Genomic DNA, 12,568 nt, shown 5'->3' on the forward strand with positions numbered 1-12,568 from the left:
TCTGGATAAAACAAGGAATGTCCTTTTGACCCTGCTGACTGCTGGTAAATTTGAGCTCTTCCCTGAGTGGTAGGCTGGGCTCTGGCATCTGTGGTGGCTGCGAGCATCTCCTTGTCTACATGGTACTCTCCAGCAGGCACCCCCAGGGCTCAGAAACACTGACCTCTCCTTGGCTGGCCCCGTGCCTTTGCTTTAAACTCTTCCCTGCTGCCTGCAAGTGGGAAAGTCGGTCCCATGCTGTAGACGCATCTCCAGGCCCACTGGAGGGCAATGTGGTCCCTGATGCGGATTGCCCAAGGCTGGCCCTGCTGTGCAGCTAGGCTGTGGCCAGCCAGGGTCAGCCCTGCACATCACATATCCTACATCCCACTGTTTAACATCAGGCTCTCAAGATGAAGAAATTCCAAGGAGTGGAGGGCAGAAGTATGACTGTGATACATGCTAAGTTTGGAATTCTTGTGTAAACAAGTAAAGATGCCAGAGCAAATAGTGCAAGTCCTATTTGGTTTCACAGGCAGAGATGAATTACAGTTTTAAACCCTCTAACTAGCACGAATTTTTGCACTGCTGCAACAGCTTGAGGTGTGTCAGCAGTTTTGCAATAAGCGCTGATGTAATTTTGCAGCCAAGAAATCACTACTGTGAAAGATAAGAACACAAATTTCACAGCAACTGTGGATTTTACAGGTGTTGTATAGACAAGGGTACAGATATGCCTTTGATGGTAACAGGAATATGATTGCTTACAATAACATGTTTTTCCGGTGTATAGCTCTGAGATGAAATGACGATAATTTAAAGTCCACGCCACAAATTTATCATTCTTGTTACCGTGTTTGAAGCCTAGAAAGGTGAAGGAAGCAGGGGTGGGGTATCTACTGCCTCATTCAGACTTCAGGAACTGCACAGTCATCCATATGATATAAATGTCAGCTCTCCTAAGGAAGAACACATTCATTCTCATCCAGCACAAGGTGATGGGATGATTTAGCATCAACCACAGGTGTTGCAAGGATTTTGTGATTCTCTGAGGCTTGTCAAGCACTCCATTGTACGTTTAAGCGTCCTTCCATAAAAAAATACCGCTTTGCAGGGGTTTCTAAGCCTTGTTCAGCTTTCCTGGTAGTTTCACAATGCAGACTGAGTTGTATGAAGGTTAATAAGACAGTTGGTGTATTAATCTGTATGTCTCCCCTCCAGGACCAGATAGACACCCTCACGTTCCAGAATCAATCTCTTAAGGCCAAAGCAGACCGATTTGAAGAGGCTCTGAAGAAAAACACTGAGGAACAACTGAAGGTAGATGACAACTCTAACTATACAGTCATCAAGATACATGTTTCTAAATATGACTCACATCACATCACCCGATTCCATGAATAGCAATGGGATCCTCACCCCAGGGATGAGGTGGCAGGTCTCAAACAAGACTCCAAATATTGAGCTCTGGGGAAGAGTCAGAAATCTTAGCCTTAGGTCCTTCATTTTGTGATTTTGCTTCTTTTTCTTTATTCTTTCACCCAGCATTTGTAGATCTGCTTCCAAGACATTTCATTAACTCTATCTAGTATATCCTTTCTGCTGTCTCTTCTTCTTTCCCTTTTTCATCTCTTTCACTTTTTCCTCTATCTTTTCACATTCACATTTTTTTTCTTTTTTTTTTGTGCCTTCTGAAACAACTTCTTTGATATTCCTTCTATTCCCTCTTTTTTTTTTTTTCTGGATTTGCAGGGGATAACCCTGTCATATGAAATATTTATTCAACTACTGCCTATTGCATCCATGCTGTTTATTTACAGTGTGTAAGTAAACACACACTGCAATTATTTATCTGAAATGAAATAACCCTGAAATGACCCTCCAAAAAAGAGTTTTCTTTCACCTTGGGGCATTTCAGGGTGTTCATAGCACAGCTTCATGGGCAGCTGTATCAACATGGCAGAAAGGACACAATGAAAATAGTAGGGTGTGCAAGGGGCTCAGTGAATTTTCAGGTGACAGAACTCCTTAGAAAAGAAGCATAAATGTCTAAAACAGGTTTGGCCATGGGAAACAGGTAGCATCAGTCCTTTTCTGCCTCCACTGCAGTATTTAATTTACGTGCAAGAACAAATTCTGCTGTGTCACAGTGTTGTTCCACCAGGCAGTTCACTGGAGTGAGTTACACTGGGAAAAATCTAGAGCAGTGAAAGTCAGGGACAGTATTTCATCAGTGTAATTCAGAGCACAAATATTGCCCATGAGCTGAACACTAGTATCCCCTACATATCTACATCTGAAGTTCTTGAGCAGAGGGGGAACTTTTACCCACCAGATCTGACCTTTGCTAACAGGTACTATGATGCATTGGTGCAGGCAAGACAGAACACTGTAGTTTTCACCTCCACCCCACTTGTCCAGTTTCCTCAGTTTCATGTTTGTACTTTTCCCAAGGCAAAATCCCTGCACAAGCATAAAACACCTCATGTGGTTGCCAAACTATGATTAGGAATGGGATTGCTGAACAAGCTGGCATCCCATCCTTCTCTCCATAAGGCTGGTCAAAAAAAGGACATTGTTGGCTATCCAGCCAAAGAGGTGTCAAGGGAGACAATATCATAGTGTTCTGGTGTGCTGCAGAAGACCAGAAGTCCAGGTGGTTTTCACACCACTGAGACTCCTAAACCAGTGTGTACACAAAGGAATTTTTCTTTTATAGCTGAAGATGCATTTATGGCTGACATATCCAAATCACTGACATATTTCTTAGATTGTGCGAGCTCCATATCTGCACTTAGAAAAAGATTTGAAGAGCTTAAAACATGTTCTTGAAATGAAGAACTTCCAGATTCACCAACAGGAGAAGATGATTATGGAACTGGAAAAACAGGTGAGTTGTCATTGTCATTTTTCCTACAGAGATAATAAAGTAAAAGTTTGGTTACAGCAGACGAACTTAGAAGAGGTGAGTGAACACAGGAGATTGGGGCAAGACAAAGATTTTCACATCACTGATCTATTTTGGGTTTTTCAGTCAATACTTGCTCAACCTGTTAGGTTAGACAATGAGGTGAGTGGTGCAGGAAGAATGGAGGAAGGGAAACTTTGTGGTAGCCCAAGGCCTGCATCATAAGCCCCTACGGGAGTCAGGTAGCCATTTAGAGTTGGGGAGGGCACATGGGGAAGATGGAGCCATGGTGTTTCTTGCTGCTGCTCCTGAGGACATTTAGGGAGCTATGTATGAATTAGCAATATTTAGCAAGTAACCCCTAGCAAGGCTTACTCTTGGAAAGGTCTCTCCAACCCACCAGTAATGCTTTTCTGCAGCCTACACTGTTTTCTTATTCTTTACTTGTGGGAATCCCTAACAAAGAACTCCCCAGTTCACTATCAATTACATTTTTTATTGGAAAGGGGATTCATTTTGTGAATAACCTGCAGTGACAGTAAAAGTGCAGTATGGTGACAGGATGAGGCAATACCTCAGCTAGGAGCTGGGGCAGCTGGCTCAGCACAGCATTCAGCAAGATTTGCTTCCATTTACAGGGAAATTTGAGAACTCTGATGATTATTTTGCTGAACAGATGCTTGAGTAAGTAGATGTAGAGAAAAGTGCCTCTTTACAACTGAGGCTTGTTATCTGTGCTCCTTCCAATGTGCTGCTCCTGGAGCTAAACCAGCATTTGAAAACATGCTCTGTAGGGTTATACTAGGAAAAAAAGAGTCCCAAACAACAACCTATAATAGTTCCTGGTTATTCAACCGCTTTTGCTGATTAACCACATACAAGCACACAGTCCTATTCTTGCCCTTTATCACAGTAAAACACTGTGTCTACTGTGGTCCAAAGGCACAACTGCTTTCTGTTTAAAGGTATACCTTTGTAAGTACCAGAACATCTACATGGCATCTCCAAATGCTCTGAAAGAAGAGGTGCCTCATGAGGGAGCAGGAGGGTATTCAAATACAGGGTCAGGCTTGGCTCCTTGGCTGCTGAAAGGGAGACTGGAAATGAAGGTGGTATAGGTACTACTTATGAAAACTATTGAGGAAGCAGAGAGGGTGCCCATGACAGTGATTCCTCTCTCAGAGCCAGAAAACTGGGCCAGAATTCACATTCTGCTCTAACAAAATACGCCGGGCCAGGCCAGAATATCTGAGAACCAGGAGTATCCTTTGCAATTACCTGCACAGACTGGAAAACACTACATAAAACTGACATCTCCCCCATTAAGTGAGAGTTATTGGTACCTCCAGTGCACAGTACTTTGGGTCTTTATAAAAGGTTGGGAAATTCAATAACCGAGCTCACATAGAGATAAGGTTACTCTGTGCCATCTTATTTTCTTTCAAAGTTGTTGAATTCAGCAAAATTCAAACTGCTGGAAAACCAAGAACTAAGGTGATAAAGTATGTCAAATTCAAAGCTTGGGAAAAACAGGGCACCTGAGGCTGTGGAACATGCCTATAAACATCTTACTGATGTTCTAATACACAGCTATTGATATCCTCAGACTCTGTCCTTGAACTGTCCTGAATAAAAGCTACCTGTGCTTGGGATAGGATTCATTTCAATTAATTACAGCTTAAAGTTAAATGTCTAGTTTAAGCTGGTTATTCAAGCTGACATTGTTAGCAGTAGTGAGAAGAGTCTCCAAAGGGCAACCCTCCTCATATGAACGCAGCAGCAGTCTAAGGCTGCTGCTGGGCATCCTCTACCCTGCTGGGTGATGTTGTTCCTCCCCATAACTGAAGAATCATAATGCCAGATTGTTATGTCTGATGAGACTAGTTGAGTTGGATGATGTGACACTTATGCCATAATGTCCTTTCCATGCTGGGCATCCCCATGTTCCCCAAGTGCCACCAGCTTCCTGTCCAAGACCAACAGCTCATAATGCTGGCTCCTTGAGAGATGAAAACTGGGGGGGCACCACTGAGAAAAACCTTTATTTGCACTGAACAAAACTAAGACCCTCCTCCTCCTCAGTTAGAAGTAAAGGCTAGTTCAGCTCTGCCCCTGCTCAATGCTCTGCTGATGACCCCACTTACTTCACCGGTATGATGCGGTGGTGTGAGTCAGACCTCCAAGTCTTAGCTGCAGTCAAGATGACCACCTCCATCTATCCTCAAATTTTAGAAGTTGGTTTATGAACAAAAAAAGAACAAATTATCTTGGATCAGGTGTTGGGTGTGCTTCAGACTTAACAAACCTTCTTTTGTTGCAGGTTGAAAAAAATTTAAAACTGGAAGAAAAAATCACCATGCTGCAACAGCAGAACGAAGAACTCAGAGCCAGGATTGAGCAAAATACTGTCATAACAAGGTTTGTGCTGATATTTGCAATCTGTCTTAGCTTGAAAGAAGGCTCCAGATCGTAATTGCACAAGGCTGACACTTATTTCAGAAGGGGAAAAACTTACCTCACCCTGAAAGTGTATTGGTGTCCTTTTCTGCTTGTTCTATTAAAAAATCCTTTTTATATTGGGGTTCGCTTACTTTAATATAAGGAAGGCCACACATCTGTCTGTGTATTTTCATGATTTTGACATGCTGCTGAGAGTGAACTTGCTGGTGGTTCTGATCTCAGTATCAGCGCCCTGAAACCCATTAATCAGTGGGAATGAGGATGGGAATGGGATGTTTTCAGAAAGACATGCTACCAATGCCACTGTCACCCAGGCAGGATTATCCATAGATGGTTTTGTTCATTGGCACTGCCTCTTTGCACCTTTGTCACAACTTGGCGAAGGTGTCAAGGCTCCTTGTGTTAGCTAGGTGGTATATAAAGAGAAGGGTAGGACAGTCCCTGTCCCAGAGTTCATAATCTGCTTTAAGGCCAGAGACCACAGCTGGAGCCAGACAGAAAGGGTGCCAGAGGGAGACACTAGTGCTGGTCTTGTACCAACCCTGCAGCTGCCTAAGCTGTCATTGCAGTCAGAAGTAATGCCACTGGCCAAAAATTAAATTTATTTTTTAGCTGACTTTTAAACCGTCAGCGTCTCATCTCTGATTTTAGTTTTTGTCTTTCACGTGCTTCGTTTGTTAATGATTCAGCCTTTTGAAATTATCTCTGGCATGTAGATATTTTTAAAAGGCAGCATTACGTGCACTAACATTCCCATGGGGTGAGGATTATGTTTCCTCTCACCTGATTGTAAATACCTGTAATACACGTCACTGTCTGAGATGGGTGTCTACAGTGTTTCTGTGCTTGGGGAGGAAAACTAGGAATTTTTAAGGTCTGGTTCATGAGACCAGTTTGAGATACCTGCTTTAGGGCTGAATGAATTGTGGCCTGGAAGTGGCAGTCTCCCTCCACGCCTGACAGCAGCCAGAGTTCCTGGTTCAGTGCTTGGCATCTCTGCATTGCAGCTACCTGTCTCTGGCTGAGTGAATAGCATTCTCCCTCCACTCCCTGCCAGCATCCAGCTGCAGTACTTTGTTTCTTGCCTGTAACTGTGTAGGTACTGGTTTCAAGAACATCTTTTGGGAGAAATTCTGAATTTGAGGTCAGTCTTCAAAGTCATCTTTGAGGACAGTAATTTTCAGCAGTAACTATTTGGGAATATCTATGGGGCAGCTATAGGGACAGCCAGGGCTTTAAATTTGGAGTTATTAAGACTTGCATTTTCCTGGCAGCAGTAGCCACACAGATACTCATTTCTGTTGTACTGGCAGTGCCTGGGAAGTACAGCATGAATGAGCTCTGGGAGCTGCCCTCGCTGAGGAACAACACGGATTGGAGCTATTTCTGCCAGTCTGCAGTTTAGGTGCCCAAGCAGCTGTGACAGCCCAACAACAGCAAGAGGAGGGAGGGGAGCCAGAGAAAAGCCAGTCTTTGCAGCATGGTCAGGAGGGGTGTTCCAGAGGTGTTGGGGACCTGAGGGGTGCACCACAGAGATATTTTCAATTATAGCCACAAGCAGGTACAAAGGGAGGGACAAGAGCCTTACTATGCCCCAGTTTTGGATGCAGGAGTTCCACAGAGCCTCTGCTGGAACTTCCCCAAACACTTGAAAAAATCATCTGATTTCCCAACATTTCAGATCCTCCCTCCAATCAACCAACATTTTTTCAGTCCATTGGACTGGGGTTGTTTGAAGAATGGTAATTTCCAGCAGCCAAAGCTGAACATGACCAGATCTGGTCTCTGTTGGCATAGCCCAGGAACCCACTGACCTCTGGACCTTTTGGATCGAGGGCACGACTCAAGCACCTTCTCCCACATCTCTGTCATGTTGGTGTTCCCCTGCAGATCCCTGTTGGTTTATGGCTGTGATTTGTTACAGCTGCTTAAATAGTTGGGAGACTGGGAGAGAAACACATCTGATCGTGTCTGCTCCTGTCCAAGTAGTGCCTTTAGCAGAGGAGGGAGCTGAGTCCCTCACTATGCTCTGCGGTCTCTGCTGTTGTGACTAGCCCAGTACCCAGATGAGCTTTACCAGCCAGTTACACACTAAGAGACATACAAAGGCAGGGAGAGCATGTGCTTTTTTATTTTTTCCTCAGCAAATGCTGTCTGAAACGAATGTACTGGGGCTTTGCATATAATTTTTATGGCTGCCTTGTTCAACATATTACAAAAGAAAGTAATTCTGTGTGTCGCAAGAGTTACTTCTTCAGGGTGAGGTCCCATGTGGACTTTCTCATGACTGTTAGACTGTGAGCTCATGCTATAGCTGGTTCCCCATTAGGACCATGATAAGATTTTTCTTCTCTACCAGGCAAGCAGCTTTCTGAAAACTTCTGTCAACTTGTGTTTTAATCCTTCAACTCTGCTAGCTGCTGCTCCATGATTCAGAACTTTCAGGGACTAGGAGAAGAAACAGACATATTCTTGGTTACCTGAACCACACTCCTGTAGGAATCAAGACAAAAAAAGCAGAAATTCTTAAAAAATGTTTTTTAAACAGTATCAGAAATGCCAACCCCACCATCTCAGAGGCTTTTGTTGAGTGCACCAGCAGCCCATGACATCTGCTATAAGCTTCAGGCTACACCCAGAAAAGGAGTTGTACAGAATTTTTTGTGTGCATCCAAAATCCACACCCAGCTGCTGCTGAATGCTGGAAACACCTGGGGGAAGGTTAGGTTCCTCCCTGTTCATTTCTGTAAAATCTTAAATTGCCTGTAAATCAGGTTAGGTACCTGCCCAGAGCTGCCCCAGGTTGATCACATCAGGACCTGGCTCCTGCCCAAGCATAATGGAGCTGCAGAATCTTGGTGCTCCTTCATGCATCCTTCAGTATGTAGCTGTTGTCAGCACATGCCCAAAACACATATTAATCAGGTCCCATATTCTACTTGCACTGCTTCATTTGTTTCAAAACCAGTCACCTGGTGCAAACTCACTAAGGCTGGTGCCCATGGCCCAGCTCCCCAGAAGCCATTAAGTTACTGGACATTCTGGGAGAACACCTCCCTGGTCCTTGCTGGTCAAGTTTCTCTAGCATTGCAGTCAGGAATAGTGGCTTTTTTGGGACCAAGGAGGAAGGAGCTGGAGAAGGACCTATAGCCTCATGAGCTTTTACAAAGGAGAGGGAAGGCCTTGAAGCTGATCTGCATCCTGCATCAGGACTAAGCTAAAGCTGGGAGCACTGAAAGGGCAGAATCCTTTTCCTTTGTATTCAGTAGCAGTGAGCTGAAAAAGTCAATGGGTGCAACTGCTTTCTCTCCTCTTTGCACTCGCTCTGACACTCCACAAGTGCTCTCACTCATTGCACAGCTTTGGCATCTAAGCTGAGAAACAAGGGCGGGGGATTTATTGGCCCATTCCCAGGTAGAAACTACTGTGCCAGTGAACAGGCTGTGCAGACACCACAACCCCATGCTATGCACCTGCTTCCTCCATGTGCTGAAAGTGGGGAGAAAACACTTAGATTGGATTCATTCTCAGGGAGCCAAAACCAACTCGACCACAAGCAAATACCGATGCAAGAGGACATCTGAAACCGCTGTGCCTACCTACATCCCCAAGCCAAGTACCTGGGGCCAGCTCTGAAGTCCTCTCCAGACACCAGTGACCAAGGCTGAGCAGGCTCTGCAGTCCTAGTTGCCCACCGTGGGACTGATGGTGTTCTCTTCGGCTCCACCCTATTCACAAACCCACAGCTTCCCAGGGAAGGCCAGCAGTTTCAAATATACAAATAAATAAATAAATATGCTAGATTCTTCTTTTAGGACTTACTAGTTTTTACTCTCTTGTCTATATGGGAAAATGGCCATTTTTAAAGTGTCTGGAGTGCATGGTCCGTGCACAAAGTTCTTGGCACTTTTGCATGCCATACATGATGCTGGCAGTAGCACAAGGCCAGAGAAGAAGGCTGGGGTTCATCCCACCTAAGCTTTGGCAGCTGAGATGCCTCAAAGAGGTATAGAGCAAAGACACAGGTGCATCTGGAGGCAGAATCAGACAGTGTGAGAAAGCTGTGACTTGTGGAGAAGCCTTTCTCACCCAGAAGTGAACAGATCTGGTGACAGCTGTGCCCCAGCTTCAGCAGCTCAGGGACAGGGGGTTGCGATGGGATGGGATGTGACTTGCTGTTCAGTGTTCTGCCTGGTCCTGCCTCTTGTGCAGTGCTGGCTGCATTGATGCAACCATCTTTGCCCTGGTGTGCCTTACATGTTGTCCTGCTTCTCTCTCCAGGCAATTGTCAGAGGAGAATGCTAATCTTCAAGAGTATGTTGAGAAAGAAGTGGAGGAGAAGAAGAAGCTCAGCAGGACTAACGAAGAGCTCCTCTGGAAGCTGCAGGAGGGAGATGCCGTAAGCCCTGTCAAACTCCCACCTGCATCGTCCACTTCTTTTTATCACTGCTCATCAGAGAACTCCTCTCCAGCAAAAGTCAGAACCTTGCGGCGATGAATCAGCAGCTGTGTGCCGGAGGTTCTCTGCCTTTTATGCATTTCCAATCTGCAAAATGTTACCCTCCAAGGAAGTATTACCATCAACAGGCGCCCAGCGTTCATGGCTGCAAGCATGTTTGGTAGCTGCATAGCTTTACACTAGGCAGGGTACTCTTACAGTCCCCATATAGAAATTCTTGGTTCTGACATGTTGATTAAGGTAGCAAAAAAGATAGCAAAAAGCTAGAACAGCAGAAAGTTAGGATAGCAAAAAATTTAGTTTGATGTGTGAACATTATAAGTATGGTTAGAGCCAAAAGTTGGAAAATGCTCTAATAATGGTTCATCAGAATGAACTTTTGCTGCAGTATTTCAGGTTAGTTACAAATACAGTTCAAGTTGTGAATATTTCTGTATATGTGTCTGTGTTTATATACATGTACGTATTGTACCTTTATACCTATATATAGACGCACACACATATATATGTAGTTGCAGATGTTCTGAATTGCATTTTTTATATTATTGGATACTACTAAGTGCTGATATATTTTCATTACAGTCAGCAGTTTTCTAACTCGTGCCTAAGACTTGTATCTAAACAAAATGCATTTCTGTTTAGACTCCCAGGAATATTTATACCCAAACTAGAAGAAAGTTACACAGAAGTAGAAGCGCCTTCCAAATGACCACCAAGTGGTACTCTATGTAACATGAACACCAGCGAATTTGAAATTCTGAGACAGTACTGCCTTTGAAACCATCACCTTTGCTTTGAATACCAGATAAGATATGCATACCATCCACTGCTTTTTAACTCTTACCATTGATATTGTAAGTGGAGATAGGCTAGAGATGAGAAACCTGAGGGGTTTAGCAAATTTGGTAGAGGTTACTGGTTAGCGTTGTTCAATTTTAGTGTATTTAAATCCTAGTCAGATCTTATCTTGATTTACCTTGGCCTGATTTGGATACAATCAGAATCTCTGGTTGTAGGTTCCTGTCCATTTTGCTTTATTTCAAGTCCCATAAGCAAGAAGGAGAAAAAAAGTTGTTCATCCTTGACCTGTGCTGGGTGACAGGTTTCCAATATTAGGATGAGACACTGGGCTCTAGCTAGGGCTAGGGCTCTAGCCTCCTTCCACCTGACATGCCAAATAGAGCACAGCCAACTACACAGGCGCAAATGAGGTCAGAATTACTTTCCTTCCACATATCTATATTATTTCACATTGCTAAAGCTTACCTAAAGTTACAGAGCACTTTGAAGATTCATGGAAATGAGTGGCTAAACTAACTTTAACTTTCCCATCTAGAAGCAAAAATGTTCACCCAGGCTTCGAGTGACCCCCCACCCGAGAGAGTGGTGGGGCTGAGAAGTGGCTGTGGTGGGACAGTCTGCAGGGCCCACATGGGCACTTCTAGCAAGAAAAAAATATCCCTGAGCATAATTTCAAAAACAAAGAGATCTGTGGGATGCTTTTCTACCCAGCTTAGGGCAAAGAGCCTGCATGCAGGCCTGCTTTGTGCACTGGGGTCAAAGTAAGCAGGGAGACAGTATATGAAGCAAACCCCCGGGGTGCAGGAGTGCTGTGGGGAGGGTGGCTCTCCCACCTGGGTGTGTGTGGCACCAGCACGCCCTGCACCTACAGGGATGAGATTGCACTGCCCTGCAAACTGCTTGAGTGGGAGCTATGCTTCAGCTTTCCTGGGAAATACTCAGGATTCACAGACTGCAGCTTAGATACAGCTTCAACCACCATCAAAGCACCTGTGGCCTGTTCCACAGTGTTAAAAAAAAAACGTGATTTTTTTTTCTCCTTTTTAGAGAAATTTATTTTTGTAGCAGCTTTTGCATGATACTGTGATACTGAGTAAATTGAGCATCTTGTTAGAATAGATCATGCCACACCAGCTACTGCTGTTGAAATGCATTACTAGATTTTAGTGTGTCCAGCAAATACAACCTGAAAGTAAGATAGATACCTAGCACATACATGCACACAAAGCCCCTTCTTGCCAAGTACAACTTTAATCACTTTGATACTTAATAACTGCACAGACACCTGCAATACCTACTGCATTGTCGTTTTCATCCCATCAATACAATTCAGGTAAAATGAGATCATAGGAGCATAGGATGATTTGAGTTAAAAGGAATCTTTAAGATCATCTGGTCCAAGCACCCTGCCATGCACAGGGACATCTTCCACTAGATCAGGTTGCTCAGAGCTTCATCCAACCTGGCCTTGAACAGTACCAGAGACAGGGGACATCCACAACTTCTCTGGACAACCTGTTCCAGTGTCCTACCACTGTCATTGTAAGAAAATCTCTTCCTTATGTCCAATCTGAACCTATCCTTTTCCATTCTAAAACTGTTGTCCCTTGTACTGTCACTAGAGGCCCTGGTAAAAAGTCCATCCCCATCTTTCTTACAGGCCCCCTTTAGATACTGGAAGGTGTTACAAGATCTCCCTGGAGCCTTATCTTCTCCAAGCTGAACAATCCCAGCTCTTTCAGCCTGTCTTCATAGGACAGATGCTCCAGCCCTCTGGTCATCTTTGTGGCCCTACTCTAGACCTGTTCCAGCAGGTCGATGTCCTTCCTGTGCTGAGGAACCCAGAGCTGGATGCAGCACTGCAGAGTGGAGTAGAGGGGAAGAATTCCCTCCCTCGACCTGCTGGTCATGTTCTTCTGATGCAGCCCAGGATATGATTGGCTTCCTGGGCTTTGAACACT

The 12,568-nt window shown here is 44.4% G+C and overlaps 1 protein-coding gene across 1 annotated transcript in view; it reads left to right on the forward strand.

Annotated features, from left to right (window-relative positions):
• The window catches only part of MTUS2 (microtubule associated scaffold protein 2), a 249,632-nt gene extending 237,290 nt beyond the window's left edge, over positions 1-12,342 (forward strand). Inside the window, exons 12-15 of the mRNA XM_018071556.3 lie at positions 1,201-1,299; positions 2,750-2,869; positions 5,208-5,305; positions 9,629-12,342. Coding sequence (XP_017927045.3) covers positions 1,201-1,299; positions 2,750-2,869; positions 5,208-5,305; positions 9,629-9,845 — 534 coding nt within the window. The 3' untranslated portion in view covers positions 9,846-12,342. The remainder of the gene's footprint in view (positions 1-1,200; positions 1,300-2,749; positions 2,870-5,207; positions 5,306-9,628) is intronic.
• The last annotated feature ends 226 nt before the right edge of the window (positions 12,343-12,568 follow it).

The sequence above is a fragment of the Manacus vitellinus genome, unplaced genomic scaffold, assembly GCF_001715985.3.
Source record: "Manacus vitellinus isolate BGI_N305 unplaced genomic scaffold, ASM171598v3 scaffold_2_pilon, whole genome shotgun sequence".
Lineage (NCBI taxonomy): Eukaryota > Metazoa > Chordata > Aves > Passeriformes > Pipridae > Manacus > Manacus vitellinus.